This window comes from Festucalex cinctus, chromosome 11, assembly GCF_051991245.1.
Source record: "Festucalex cinctus isolate MCC-2025b chromosome 11, RoL_Fcin_1.0, whole genome shotgun sequence".
NCBI lineage: Eukaryota > Metazoa > Chordata > Actinopteri > Syngnathiformes > Syngnathidae > Festucalex > Festucalex cinctus.
The window spans coordinates 13,193,715-13,210,223 of NC_135421.1; the positions used below are offsets into that span (position 1 = coordinate 13,193,715).

Sequence of the window (16,509 nt, forward strand, 5' to 3'; positions counted from 1 at the left end):
GCTGTACAGTGCTGAACATCAATATCTGCAACTCAACTTACAATGTATGTATGTATTATATGACTCGAGTTCAGAAATCTGTCGTTCAACCCCTAGTTAAGGCAGATAGTGCTGCAGTGTGAACAAGCTAGCTACTAAACATTTGAACTAGATTAACTAAAAAAAAAAGACTAAAAAGAATGACGGGATTGTAAAAATTTCAAACAATCCAACTGATACTTTATTCAAATACAGGCCATGTTTTTTTTTACTTACGTTTTTTTTGCACACAGAATATTCATAAGACATCACGAAGAGTGGAGCCATGTTAATCAAGCAGCTCACTGTAATGTTGGTTCTTCCGCGCAGCCTCGTTAAAGAAACGTCTGCTGGAAATAATGCCGCGTTAATGGTTAACGTTAGTGGGCCAAACATACATCTATCATTCCTCTCTCTCCCTCCTCACCGTCAATACCTGCATAATTGAATTCATGATTCATTGGCCGTCAACTGTGTAATGTTGCAGCCAGGATGCAAACGGCCAGGCCAGGCGGGTGACAGATGAGTTGAGGGGGTGCGTTCAATGACCGAGCCGCTCTCCCCCTCTCTGCAGTGTCGCGCTTGTGGCTGTGACACTAATATGAGCCCTGCTGCTGGAGCGCTCGCAATACCAAGCGAGCTGAAGTCAAAATAATAAATAAACGTAATAGCGAGACTGTTGTCCTCACAGCACCTGAGACACTAAGGTCAGGTTCATAGAGTTGGTTGTGGGTCACACCTTGAGTCTAATAAGAGTCTCAGTCAGACGCCATGGAACCAGCTGCACCCTTAATGAACACGAATAATGATGCCCTTCTGTTGACTTCAATTCTTGGTTTGTTGTTCTTGACTTCAAATTATATTTCTCAAAGGAAATAATCGGAAATAAATAATTAATCCATTCCAGAGTCAAACTGTGGCCATCATAAAAAAAATAAACAAAATAAATTAAAAAAAAATACATATATATATATATATATATATATATATATATATATATATATATATATATATATATATATATATATATATATATATATATATATATATATATGTAGGTATGTGTTCCCACAAGATTTGTGTGTGGATATTTGTTATTTGAAGGGAAAAACTCAATGCTAACTTCCTGTTAGCATTCACTCACTTCCTGTTTGCGCTAGGCTAGCGATGCTTAAAAAATGAAGTATGTTTTGTATTTAACTATATAGTGGATGTATTTCTTAACATTGTGTATTTAGTTTTACAGTTAACGCCAATTGCTGTGTCATTAAACAGCTTAAAGGACGCTTAAGGACAACACAATAACCAGAATAACATACGCTATACACTTGCTAGTTGCTAATGCTACGGAAGCAAAACGGTGCATCCAGGGTTACTTTCACAGCGTCGGAAACTTCGGTATTCTTCGATAACGTTACAAGGAGAAAATAAGCGACCATTTGGCCCAATTGGTAGATTGTTTTAGCTGATGTTTGAAGGCCAATAATCGGCCGATTATAATCGGTCAGGTCCTAATAAAAATATTATTACTCTACACGCACTCTGTCGTCACAGGTGCATGAGCATGACTCTTTCTTAAAAAATACATTGGTGTTCAAGTTAACAGTTATTACAAAATAAAACAATAAAACCCATACAAAACAATTTAACATTTTTCCTGAAAAGACAAAGGCATGATTTGCAATTTATTGCCGATGTGCCACAATTTTTTAATCATTCGGAGCTGTCACACAAGCATGGCTGGATGCTACTAGTGACATAATTCCGATTTTTTTGCTCTCAAGTGGCACATTTCGGGTACACATCATGGCTGGGCATAAGAAGAAAGTTGCACGGATTGGATATAATGGAAATGCAGTAGATAGATTGGTAACGTATCTGCAATTGTGTCTGCCCAAAAAACACCAATAAATAAAAACATCAGTGGTTGAAACCAAGTAATCCTAATCTTTTGACAGCCCATCAGTGATAGGAAGTTTCTACATTCCACTACAATATACTGTATGGGGCTAGGCAATTAATAAACTTTTAATCATAATTTTGAATTTGGCTTCTCATGAATTTAAAAACATTACAATTAAAGAAAAACAATGAATGTACTGAATGGTTGTATGTGCAAGTTCCCAATGTTGTGAAAGTACCCTGAATGCACCATGTTAATTCTGCATCAAGCGTGTGATGCATGTGATTATGGCCTCTCTGAGCATAGTTTAACTCATTCACTGCCTTTGACAAGTATACTTGTCAATTGTATTTTTTAGAGCGGTGCTAAATGGGGGCGAATCTGAGCATGCTCCACTGTAAATATCAAACTTGGAAACAACTGTACTGATGCCCAACCACCGGTAGATGACATCATTGCCCCATTTTATAGGAAATAAACACAGTTTCAGAGTCCATGGGAGAAATGGCTGTATTTTGGCAAACCTACATTTTTCTACTGTCAATTATAAAAGAACGGGATGGGACAAAAAGTAGGGAGTCTATTCTGTTATTTGGTAGATTCGGTTTATATATAATTATTGAATGTAATATCACGTGAGTATTGGAAATGTAAAAATTTTCTATAATGACTGGCAGTGAATGAGTTTTAAGATCTTTAAGACACTCCAATTGGACTTTACTGTAAAATTTATACAAACAACAAAATGAATGACACACTTTGTTTATTTATATTGTATATAAGACATGCTTCATCATTTTGAAAACATTGCCAGTGCTAATGCTAAAGTCGATGTTAAATCCAGTACACTTGCTAGTGGGAAATTATTAGCATTGATTTTGGAGATATTTCTTCAAATAACAAATATTTCACACACAAACACTGCAGGTACTATGTGCAATTAATTGAAAATAATTACAATTTCAATTATTATTTCAATTACAAAATTGGCATAATCGTAAACAAAAATAAAACATTATTAATACTAATTTTGAGTTGTTTAAATTTCTATATTTGCACCCTTTTTTTAAAAATTTAAAAATGACTAATTTAATAAATCTTGTTTGGTCCAAAAGGAAATGGCATAATTACTGTACGTGTTTCAAAGAAATGTATTTGTCTTAATATTTTTATGCTTAAACATTTTCTTGTTTTTCACCAAAAAACAAATTATTGTCCTAATCGTGATTTCAATTATTACCTAATTAATTGTGATTAATATTTTATTCATAATTGAACAGCCCTAATTGCAGGCACACATAGATACATACAGGTAAAATAAAAATGCGCAACGGCACATATTCTTCCTTTTCCATAATCACCCAGCTTTAACAGACAATGTTGATTTGTGACGTTGAAAAAATTAAGAACATTTTTAAAAAGGTACCTAAATTATTAATTATCACAAATAAATACAGATGAATTGAATAATTGATTAGTTGTCCATTAATCAAATAATCATTGCACCTGTATAATTATAATTATTTATTATTCACTACTTCATAATGTTATGGCAAATGTTTTATGGAACATTTTCACATTGTTGACAGTCATCCAGTAAAAAAATGTTTTTTTTAAAAAAGACCACTGTTAAACAGTTATCAGCAAAATGATGTGTTGCTTCTCATTTTTAAACATTGACACAAAAGTGTAAAAACGAGTTACACACTATAAAATGTAAAAACAACAGAACAGTCATTAGCTTGTGCAGGTGTTCCTAATGTTATGTCCCCTTAGTGAAGTTAATTTTGTATGCATGTTGTAGGCTTCCCCTTAGCAACTTAAAAGTGGGCCAGCCAAGTTGATTTCTATTCCGCACATTCAGCATGCAGTGTTGCATGTGGGGCTTTACTGGCATGTTCCCCATTCAGACCAAGTCAATGGCCCGCACACCGAGGCTAACATTTGGGGTTTGTTTTTAGCAGCCTGCAGCTAATTAAGCTAAATCACACATGCACTGCACATTATATGATGCTTTTAGGTGCAGCCGTGCATGTCAAAGGGGATCCCCCCCCCCCTTTTTTTTTTTTTTTTTTTTTGGTGGAGCACTCCCTGTTGCCTGAACAAAACATGATACTGTATTTTGCTTTAAAAAAAAAAAATCGAAGTGTTTCTGAATTAGAGCCCAAGTCAATGATTGGATGAGAAGTTACTTATAACCGGAATCAATATGTAAGAGTAGGATTCGGTTCCGCAAGTGTCTGTGTTGGGTCCAAAACTATTTCTTACTTATATTACTACTACAAATACATTGGAAATGCTAAAATGTACATTACATACTGATGAAACAATTATTTAAGCCAACTCAGATTATGAACTAATTAGAACCATAAAAATAATAATGAAGCTTCTCAATAGTTTCTTGACACCAATTAAGATGAAAGCATGAGTGCAAAAATAGTGAAAATTTAGGAGTTCATTTTAAGAGAGGAGGTTAGGTTTACCCCTAAATAAAATAAAATAAAAAAATAAAAATAAAAAAAAGCAAACCAAATATGTGAATTTGGTTATGCTAAAGCCCTAATATGGTTACCATAAGCCAACAACACAACAACACTGATAAACGTGATGCAACAAATGCTTTTAATAAAATCAAATATTCGAAAAGCAGCCCACAAGCCGGAAGTTGCCCACCCTTGCTTTGATGTACTGTTGCATGTTCGTGGGGGTGTGATGTGATGTGATGTGACGTTACATAGTCTTGTCTCGTGTGGGTCGCTTACGTATCTGCTGATGATGTTCCGGAGCCGGCTGAAATCCATCCTCCACCCCAAAGCGACTTAAAAGGGGTCTCCGTGGACTCTCGCGGCGGACGCTACCTTCCTCGAATCGCCCCACTCGGGTCCATCATCATCATCATCATCATCATCATCATCATCATCATCATCATCATCGTCGTCGTGCACCGCCGATCGTGTCCGAGATCTTCCTCAGTGGGCTGTTGTGATTTTCATGGCATCACCCTCCCCACAGTCCTCTTTTTCTTACCGCTGTGATCTCCCACGCTGCTGCTGGGCTACATGTCGGGGACAAATATGGCACCTCGTGCAAAGCGCTGGACCGGGCCGGATCGGACCCCTCGACGTGTCCACTCTCGCCTGTCTCTCGGTGCCCCGTGGAGGTAGTTTGGAGTGCGTGGACGCGCCGGTTCTGCAGCCGTGGCCCTCTCGATGGAGTCCACACTCACCAACATACACACAAGTGCTTCAGCCGTCAGACGACTACGACGCGCATGCGTACTGGGGCTCGCCTGTTGTGTGCGCGCGCACACGAATACGCACGCATGGATGAAGTCAAAACAAAAACAAAAATATGAACAAAAACTGCATTCATATATATCGTGGATTACATGTTTTTCATAAAAAAAAATAATAATAAAATAGTATGTGAACCAATTTAGTAAAATAAACGTAAAATACAAACAAATATTCCAATACATTCTCACAGAAATAAAGTATAAGGTATAAAGTATATTTAACATTTCTTTTCAAACAATGACAGTAAAATTATATTATTGATTGTAGAAATCTGGAAAATTATTTGGTTTGAATGGGTGTATCCATTTCATAAATACAATATAATGTAAATGCCCAAACTTGATTGACGCTTTGATATAGGACTGTATATGTGTACTGTATGTATTTTCTACGTTTACGCAACACACAATGTATAACGTCAGCTATATTTTACTACAGTATTTTAATGTTCATTTTACAGTTGTGTGCTTCTTTCTTTCTTTCTTTCTTTCTTTCTTTCTTTCTTTCTTTCTTTCTTTCTTTCTTTCTTTCTTTCTTTCTTTCTTTCTTTCTTTTTTTTTATACCAACAGTTATTTAAAAAAAAACATTTAAAACACCCTTTTATTTATTGTAGAAATCTGCAAAGTATTTGGTATAGATACAAATATTGCAGTACAAAACAAATAAAATACATACATATTGTATAAACATAAAGGACTATTTTTTTAAAAGTATATGTGAACATATTCCTAGTTTCCTAAAACAAACTATTTTGTAATATCTGCTATATTTTACCTTAACATTTATCATTATTATTTTTTAGGGTATTTTTCTAATTAGAAATTGTCTTGTGTGCTTATTTTTTTATCCAACCAGTTGTTTAAATCACAACAAAGCTAAATTTATTTCAAAAATGATCTTTAACACAATGTGTTTCTACTCTACAGTATAACAACAACTATATTAGCAATACCTTTTCAGTTCTCTGCCACTGCAAACTACACCCATAATAAGAAACATTACATTACATAAATGACCTCCCTGTAGTGTCAGTCAAAAGGGAGCATTAGGCTATCAGACCTACAGTATGTTTGTAAAAACAGATTTTTTGCAATGAAAACATACATACATATACATGGAATATCCACTATAATACATTTATCTCAGATGATGTAACACTGCTCATTGTACTGTGTGCATGGTTCTTTTGCCTCCATGTTGCCACACATGATGGTCACGGCATCTTTAATTAGTGGACCATTACAAGAGGGAAGGTCATTAAATCACACCACTTCTTTGTGAAATTAACAGCTTCAAATAAAAGCAAATCTACAGTATGTTGTCTAACTGAGTCATGTGCCATGTTGGACGTACAGAACCTTCTCAAATTAGCCCCGCCTCCACCTTGGGTGGGGTGAAGAGGGTCCTGAGTGAGTCAGGTGGCCGGGTGGGACGTCTGCAACAGTCACTTCATTTGCAGATGGAACATCTTTCAATTAGTGCAGACATGATCAATAATGCATAGTACAGTACTGGGTGACCCACTAATGTACGATGATGCTGTTGTTTACCTTCATGCAGGCCTTAGGGTGCATTATAATGATGACTACTCTTCCTGCATGCACAGATGGGGCTATGAGAATTAAGTGCTTTATTTCATCTTTTGTAATGGTGGTCATGCATATTTACCACTCACACACAATGCTACTTTAAAATACTGTACTTAATGACCACAGTGTTTAATGTTTTGAGTACTGCATTTCCTTACCCAAATGGCAACGATTAAAGTAAGGTATTTACATTTTTTTTATTCAACTGTTTACCCACAATTTTGAAAACAGGGCTCCTTTTTTCAAAAAATATTGCCACAATTATCCAAACACCACACTAACACTGTTTGCAAAATGACACACTTGTGTCACAACATGCGCACTTATATTTAAAAAATACACAAATTTAGCCTACAAAAAAGCTGTTTTGTTATCATCTCACGAACACAGTCAGAAATGATGAGACACTGCAGTCATTTACACACGACGGTGACCAATATAAAACATATTTGTAAAAACCCCTATTTAGGGACTAGCATGTGCTAGACTTGACAGGTATTTTTTTGTAAGGGGTCATTTAGATGACAAAAGATATTGACAAACACAAACTGTTTTTGTTTTTTTTTCTTCAGAAATACATTCTATTTTTATTGTAACGTTAAAAAATGACTTGTCACAGTAACTTTTTTTTGTTTTAAATCCATATTAGATTATGGAGACTTGTTTTATATGAATACTTCAACACAGTCTGATAAAGATTGATTTTGTTCTGAGGTGGGCCTTGACCCATCATTGTGAACAATATTTTTGAGTGGGATGGTGTTATGTTCTGGGGTTTGATCCCAAAAACGCAGACACAAATAAAAGTGTAACACTTTATTCACATAATATCAAAAGGCGAGGAACTAACTTGACTAGACCAGAAACTACGAGAAGGCATCGAGGAACAGAGGAGCAGGTGGCCAGATGGATCAGAGGTAATAATCTGACAAAAACACACACTTCTCAGACAGGTTTATATAGACAGTGAATCGATCTGATTGGTTGTGGCTAGACATGTGGGTAACAGGACTGACATGGACTGATTGGCTTTTGACCAGATAAAGAAATTAAAGATTACTGACATCACATAACTTCTGACATCACATAGCGTCTTAACAGTTGAAACTAGATGCTGGTTACATCAGTTCAAAACAGACCGGTGACCTCACGGTTATGACCCAAACATAACCCTTGCATGGCCCAAGCATAACCCTTGCATGACCCTAGTCATGACAGTAAGCATAACCCGTGCATGACCCTAGTCATGACAGTAAGCATAACCCTTGCATGACCCTTGTCATGACAGTAAGCATAACCCTTGCATGACCCTAGTCATGACAGTAAGCATAACCCTTGCATGACCCTAGTCATGATAGTAAACATAACCTTTACATGACCCTAGTCATGACAGTAAACATAACCCTAACATGACCCTAGTCACGACAGTAAGCATGACCCTAGTCATGACAGATGGCCTCCATTGGCTACCAGGAGGTTGCCTCACTGGTACACGTTTGTCTACAAGACCATTATTGGACTACTGCCCTTTTACATATGCAACTTCATCACACAGAGAAGTGTTAGTTCTTACAGTTTGCGTTCAAAATACATTTTGTTGCTATCTTTTCTGACCCTACATGGAACCTGTTGCACAAGGACTACAAATTACACAAATTGCAGACTGAAAATATGCATTTATTTCTTACCATACTCCGCTCCAGTAACATATCACTCAACAATAAAAATCAGAACAAAATAGTAGTTTTTCTTACTACCGTTTGACAAATAAAAATCTGTATGCAAATAAAAATGACTGCATGAAGTATTTTCAATTAAGCACAGGCGTGCTTCCACACTTGGTTTATGTGAATATCCAATGTGTTTATTGGTGTGGTCATTGACAAGCCAGTGCTTTTTAATGACCAGGAAGTAACCTCACAATCTGGGTCTAAGGCATGAAAATGTGTGTAGATGTGTGTCATGTGTGCATATCACTGTGTGTAATGTTTTGCAAAAAGTGTGAAGCCGAATCTGTGCCGAAGGTTGTGCAACACTGGACAAGTGTTTTGCTCCTTGTGTGTAAACATCGGCAAATGTGTGAAAATTGGTCATTTTAGTGTGTAAACGACTTAAAAAAAAAATGTAAAAACATACTGGAGATTATTTATTTTTACCAAATTTGTGTGCGTTTTTGTCAGGCTAGTATAGATTAACAGTATTTTCATTTATCTCAGTTGGGAAAGAAGAATTTAAAATACACAATTTGATTTACGAGTGCAGTCACAGAACAAATTAAATTCACATCTCAAGGCACCACTGTATTAGATCTTCACATACATTAGGTCTTATCTGTAAACAGTTGAAAATGTAATCTATATTAAAGGTTGATTCATGTTTGCTTCAATTCCAGTAAAAATGCTTGAATGACTCATCCATACATACATTTTCTCAAGTGCGTATCCTTACTTGTTAGATAATTCTCAGGAGGGCACTCCTCAATGTGCCGTGTTAGAGTTTGTCAAACTCCTGAGTGATCTTTGATTTAGGGATTGAGCTCATGCTGTATGTATTCCTTCATAAAAAAGTGTATTCATATCGGCAAGATAATTGACGTAGAAAGTGACGCACAAGCCCAACAATGAGAAGGTCGAAGCAGTTTCAGGTTTGCGTCACGTAATGATGATATTTCAGGCCCCTTTGCAGCATATTTCGCTGACTGCACTGCACTGTCAGCATTATGGGGCAACCTAATAGGCTCTTAATGTATAGTGTGATCCACAAAAATAGAAAAATAAGAATGAAGTGGTGCCATGATACAACTTTAATTAGCTTTGTTGCATGCTCGTAACTCAAAAGACTCATACCTCAAATCAACTTTTCCCATTTAAATGAATGTAAATCATATTAATCTGTTCCAGCCTTCCCGGAAAAAATAAAAATAAATGGGAAAAAAAAAACATTGAAAAATATTGCAATGGTCACCTAGTGTGGAGGGTGGTTATAAGACAGATATAGTGTAGTAAAACACTAATACTGTATTAGTTTCTCATTGCAGAGGATAAAGAATTTATGTCTGACTTATTATATTGTCTACATATTTTGCTTCACTGTTGTGTTCAGTCTTTTGCTCAAAGGGTTATATAGTGCCTTGACATATATGCTATTTACCATTAGCCTTCAAACGGACTAAAAGTCTGACACAAACCGTAATAATAATTGTTTTATGTTTGGTTTGACAATAAAATTCAACTGGGGTTGGCAAGAAACAGCTTGAAGCCTCTTTAAAAAAATGTTTTCTCTAGGTACTCTGCAGCTTGCATCCACGTTTAAAAAAGATGCATTATTAGCTTCATTAAAGACTAAATTGACTTTGTGAATGTGAGTATAAAAGGCTGTTTGCGTACAATATTTGTGATTGGCTGGTGGCCAGGTCTGCCTCACAGTTATGAATCTTGGCTCTTGTCTTAGTGTGTGGAGTTTGCATAATAAATAGTTATCCTTGTGCTTGCATGGGTTTTTATTTTCAAGCACTACAGAAAAAAAGATAGGATGGATTTTCCTGTAACTGTGTTAAGTGTTTCAAGTGCAGTTATATTAAATTAGTGTGAAATTCATGTCAAAAATTGATTGAAGGTTATGGTTAAATATGCAGTACAACAAATAAATGAATAATGATGCCATCCCATGTTGAACCACCGAGTACAGGCAACGGATGCAAAATTGAGTCGGAATAGTGCACCTTAAAATCTTACTGAGAACGTTTGGCGAAAAAATTGAATTGTTGAACGTCAAGTCGGGAAGCAACGTAGCAGAAATAATTCTAGTCAAATAGCTCCATCTAGTGGCCGAGGTGCCAGAACGCAGCCCAGTGTGTGCTCGTGTGTGACTGGTGGAGTGTCTTCAGGTAATTTGGCACTTAATTGACTTGATTGTGTGTAATTGGAGGAGCATTAATGCGTGAGTTAGAGCAACTAAATGAGGCGCGTCCTACGATTATTCATGAAAACGACGGCAGGTTAACAGCGACATGAGACTGATGATGATTGGGAGCTTGCTTGACTGACGTAACAAGCATGCGCGAGTGAGCGTTCCATACCACGCGTGACCTTGTGTCAAACGTCACCCAGCGTGGCGGTGACATCTCGAGGGACTTTTGGTGGGTGAATGCGTGGATGCCAGGTTTAGAGATTGAGGTGGGGGTGTCTCTGTTGGATGTGCGTCACATGCCTCTACCTCTGCGGGTGCCAGGAGAGGCTTAAAACCTGCGTCTGGAGATGGGAGCCGAGGAGATCCCAGGGAGCGCATACTTGGCACCGTGAAATAGGATTTGGGTAGGACCAAAGCAATGAAGCGAGAGGAGGAAAAAGGAGAGCCGCTGCCAAGTCCTCTCTGCAGATTTAGTTCCCCCAATCCTCCTCCTCATCCCGTCACCCCTTGCACGCACACACATGAAGGGAGAGGAAGGCGAAAACATGCACGTCTAAGAAGAGGTGTTTAGACAACGGTGTTGTCACAGCTGACCTGAACATGTGTAACCAACTCATACAACTTCCTAATCCTGCAAGCACTTTACCAGGTGCTCCGTACTTATGCACATGCATGTACTATACACTTGTTTGTGTTAAATAGTAGAACCTCAATTGCCCCCGCTCTTAAATGTTACAGGCGTGTCCACTGAATGTGCTGAAACCATGCTCGGCTGAACTGATAACGGTCAATCAAGTATCACTACAATACATAGCAGATACGATACATGTGCTATGACAACCAGGGTTCTTTCTAAATTAACTTTTTGATCACCACCTGCAGTCAATGTGGCAGGTGACTCTCTAAAGTTAGTGAACAAATCATACAAATGTATAATTGCTCTTTTCTTTCTTCTAAGCTTTAAGTAGCTTCTGGGGTGTCTCTTTCACATGTAAATGTATATTCAGATTGCCTTCATCATAAATGCCAGCTGCGGTATTTCAACATGTGAGCATGAGCTTGAACATGGGGGGAAACTTGCCTTAAAAAAAGCTTGCAAACTTTCCCTTTTTTTGTTTCATGGTGGTCAACTTATTTGTGTACTTGTGTCACAAGGCATGTCGACAACATTATTTACCTTAGCATTAAAGGGTTTACCTGGTAATTCATCTTACTTTGACACTTAAAGTTATATCCACTTCCACCCAACTAATCACATTGAATTAAACCAACTTTAAATATTTCCTATGAAATCGTCAGACAAATTGGATGTTGACAAGCATCTCAGAATCTCAGTGTTTGTGTGTTTGTGTGTGTGTGTTGTCCAAAGCTTCTGCAGGCCAGGAATAGAAAGAGATGGGAAAAAAAGAGGCGGGGCTACTCATAAGGCTGTCAAAGGAGGTGATTGATTTTATGGCCCTTGTTATCGAGGCCGGCAGCCCTGAGGGCCCCCACCTCAGATACTCCCGCTCCATGTCAACATACGCACACACAAACAGACACGCACGCACACGCACTACAGTCAGACTTTTAGGTTTATTTTTGTATTTTATTTCCAATGTATAGTAAAACACATTAAAAAAATATTCTTTACCACTTGTTGTCACACTGTTGCTTACACAGTTCTCCAAATAAGAGGCACAGTGTGCTTGCTTCAAACTGTCTTAAACATGAAATCATTATATAAATTATACAGTTCATTATTATTACCTTATCTGACCTATTGTGTGGAAATCTGGAAAAATGCATCGAAAACAAATACCAACTCTGTTTTCAAATTGCAAAAGAGAGCTATAAGAATTATAAATCGATCAAAATATACAGAATCAACTCATGCACTATTTATTAAATTAAATGCAATGAAATTTTATGACTTGTTGAGTTTAAAATAGCACAAATAATGTACAAAGTTTATAATAATCTACTCTGCCACAGACGTTTGAAATTAAACACAGTCCTTATGATATAAGGGGTGCAAGTGTCTACCAAAAAAACAAAACAAGAACAAATATTAAGCAAAGGTGTGTATCTGTAAAAGGTGTTAATTTGGGAATTGATTTGAAAAAATGTGACTCACTTCTGGAGTTTAAAAAAAATGTTTAAAAGTAAAGGAAATTCATGTATATATGTTATTGGCAAATGCACGCATGTCTAGGTGCACTTGTATATATAACCAGGTTTATACACTTTATTTAAAAAAAATAGTAAATTAGTATTATATTAATAATGAAATAAATTTAAATATATAAAGTAAAAGGGGTAAGACTAGATACGTTTTTAACTTCTTCCTACTCCCTTTTGAACATGTAAACTGTGATTGATTGATAATTTTATTGGGGTTTTCTTTTCTTTTTAATTTCTGTTTTTCTGCTGTTTGCTTGTTTATATGTTCAATAAATCAAATCAAAATCAAATCAAAATCAACTATTTGTCACTCCCGGTTGACCTTTACTGTAAAACTGATACATAAAACTAGGAATGTAAAATAATGCTATTTTCAACCAATACAGAGAAACCAATAATTTAGAAAGTGCCGATGTCAATAACCAATAAGTAGGCCGATATTTGTTTGCAAAATTAACTTGAATCCAAATATACTTTCGAGTCCTACTATAAGTCTAGAAGACTAACATGTACAAATACATTGTTTTTAAAGCACCATGAAGCTGAATTTTATTGATATCTGTGCTTCAAAGACAACCACTAATTCATTTGGAGTTTGCCAAAACAAAACAGTGATGTTTTAAAAATGCAACAAAAAACTACGAGGTTAACAGTTTGGTGAGAGTAGACACAGTAAAGAAAGCCCACACTGGTGACTGCCATGTCGCCATGATGCATCTTCTGTGAACAAGGTCGTGTGCATTGTGACGTCACAAATATGCAAAACTACACGGGAGGATTGAGGAGTTGGGCGCAACTTGTGCCACAACCACGACAGATGGATCAACACCAATTATCAAAAATTATTATGATCAAAAAGTTCATTTCATTTTACAAATGTCCGCTAACAGACGGGATAAGGAACATTAGCAATGAAGCTACTGTTTTTAATTATAAACCTTCAAACAGTGGCTACTTCAACATACAAAAAGAAACATAAAATACAAACAGCGCATCAAACAATATACACAGGCATATACAGTACAGTGAATGCCTGCTTGTTACTGGTACGTCATTCGTTCATTCACAGATTCTACTAGAGTAAACCATATACTGTATAATACATTCTTAGGAAGATAATACTTGCCGAGTTCCAAGACCATATTCTGCATTTTTGAACGAGCTAGTGGTTTAATGATAGCCTGAAACAATGCTAGCTAGCGTATTTTTCTCCTCATTGCAAGCACTATGCAAGTTAATCAAAGAGGGAAAATATTTTGTGTGAAGGTTTTTGTATTTTTTGTTGTTTTTGTGCCAAATTAACAAAACAGGTATTGTCTATAATAGACCCTTCCAGTGTGACGTCACATGTAAGTGCGCCCCTTGCGTTGGAGGGCAGGGCGTCAATGCGAGTAAATTAGAAAGCAATCAGTGTGACCTAGAAAATAGGTCAAACAGTTGATAAATCAGCGACCAATGCTATGGTGAACTTGTGCGCGGCCGACAGATGTTCTAATGGTTCAAAGAGAGATGAGATCGTTCTTTCAGCTGCCGGCAGTGATTCGAAACCAGGCGGAAGACAGTGAGGAGTGAAAGACGAGCACGGTGGCTAGCGCGAAACTATGACACAACTGCTTTGCACCCACAAAAAGTACGAGTATATGCTCAGATCATTTTATATCAGGCAGTTTTTCTCTTTTTCATATACAGTGGGTCATAACATTAACCTCTGATTGTAAATTCGAGGCAGATGTGATGAATGTGCCATATTATTTTTAGTGAAACAATCATTCATACTATTTTTCACAAGTATTTAAATAATTTTGAACAAAAAGTTAACGATTTAACGCAATTATCGCAATTAACACTAACTCGAGCTTGATCTCTGCTGAGGAATGTGTTGTAAACGTGCGGTCTGTTTGTTAGCAGCTAGCAAGCTAAAATAGCTTGAAGACTTCAATATATAGCAAGACAAGTATATCCGGACACAAGCGATTTCATAAATGACAATTTATACCATGAAAGTGGTGATCGGTACGGAAGCGTAGAGCTGCCAAATTGCCAATGTAGAGTAAACATTTTTGGCTGGCGAGTATGTTCGAACATACTCGCAAGTATGTTCAAACGTATTGAAATATGTTCGAGCATACTCGCAAATATGTTCGAACATACTCGTAATAATGTTCGAACATATTCGTAAATATGTTCGAACATACTCGCAAATATGTTGGAACATACTTGCAAATATGTTCGAACGTATTTGCGAGTATGTTCGAACATATTTCAATACGTTTGAACATATTTGCAAGTATGTTCGAACGTCTTTGCGAGTATGTTCGAACGTATTTGCGAGTATGTTCGAACATATTTGCAAGTATGTTCGAACGTACTCGCCAGCCAAAAATGTTTACTCCACAATGCAGATCGACGCTTCCATAGATTGGCGTACTGTTTCAACCAAAAAACAACATACCTTAAGCTTCCACTTCCACTTTGCCCTCCAACAGATTCCATATTTTTGTAGCTATCGGCTCCAAACCACTGGTTTCAATGAATCGCAGTAATGTAGTGTCCTACTCGGGACGTATTTTTGTGACACTTGACATATTTCCCACCTTTTAACAAAACGGCTTGCCGAAATTCAAGCTCTTTACATTCATTTGTTATGGGAGACTTGTCCTGCTGGAGGCGCAGCGGGAGCTAAGCAGTGACGTCAGCTCGAAGGGTCTATTGACCGTGAAAATTCATATTAGTACATTTCAGTTCAGTACTTCTTCGTCATCTTCTTCTTCTTCGTTTACATTTATTTAAGGAAATCATTTGAATGAGTACCTAGGGGAAGTGCACAAATTGTCCACCGTGACCATGTTCATGTTTGAGGTGATGCAGAAACAGCAAGAGGCGTGAAATCATGATGCCGTCAGACCTGTTGAACGCTCAAAGTGAAGTGGAGTCGACCTCAGTGTTTTGCTCAAGTGTAAAAGTCGCCGGCCCAGTGGGAGCATGACAGATATTTCAAGGTTAATTAAACGAGGCCTTTTCATTGTTCTCCCCTTCACTTTCCGCCCGGGTCCTCCCCCATTTCTTCTGGCTCTCCATCTTCCTCTCCTCAATTTTCTTCAATAGACCGGTGCAATTTTGCCATTGCTCATATTATTACCGGTGAAGCCTCGGTGCCGGCTGCTCGGTGGGTAATTGCAAGCTGCAGGTGTGAGAGGACGCATTAGCATAAAACCGAGGCTTGCCCGACGCACCGTTTGGCTCCTAATGGCGGCACGAAAAATACATCCATCACGCTAATGCCAAAGAGATGGATGTGCACCGCAGTTAAAGCCACCAAGACGCGTCGTTAGGAACATGCGATATCCTGCCGCGGGAGTGCTTTCCACTCGTTCCCCCGATAGAGTGCACACACCTGAAACACAGAAAATTGGTCAAGTCACGGAAAATTGTTGTTAAATGCAGACAAATAAGTGAATGTCACACACTTGCTGAATTTACCTCAACCAAATCTTTGGATTTACATCGCATGAATTAGTTGTTTGGAATTTGGAAATACCTGCAAAGAATGACAAAGATGAAATAGATATTATACAGTATCGCATGGGCGGAATCCGAACTACTTTTCTTGTTTGAGTTACCAAAAACCAT

General features: G+C 37.3%; 2 protein-coding genes across 9 annotated transcripts in view; both read right to left on the reverse strand.

Annotated features, from left to right (window-relative positions):
• LOC144030273 (phospholipid-transporting ATPase IH-like) overlaps positions 1 to 5,202 on the reverse strand; it is a 46,142-nt gene extending 40,940 nt beyond the window's left edge. For all 4 annotated transcript variants that reach the window (XM_077536427.1, XM_077536425.1, XM_077536429.1 and 1 more), the window contains exon 1: positions 4,684 to 5,202. In XM_077536427.1, the coding sequence (XP_077392553.1) occupies positions 4,684 to 4,722 (39 nt within the window). In that variant the 5' untranslated portion in view covers positions 4,723 to 5,202. The remainder of the gene's footprint in view (positions 1 to 4,683) is intronic.
• A 10,072-nt stretch (positions 5,203 to 15,274) lies between these two features.
• Positions 15,275 to 16,509, reverse strand: part of LOC144030764 (uncharacterized) — a 127,934-nt gene continuing 126,699 nt past the window's right edge. For all 5 annotated transcript variants that reach the window (XR_013287356.1, XM_077537318.1, XM_077537317.1 and 2 more), the window contains 2 exons: positions 16,360 to 16,417; positions 15,275 to 16,273 (listed from right to left, as the gene is read on the reverse strand). Coding sequence is in view for 4 of the 5 variants with exons in the window: in XM_077537318.1 (XP_077393444.1) it covers positions 16,186 to 16,273; positions 16,360 to 16,417 (146 nt within the window). In the remaining variant the exon portion in view is untranslated. The remainder of the gene's footprint in view (positions 16,274 to 16,359; positions 16,418 to 16,509) is intronic.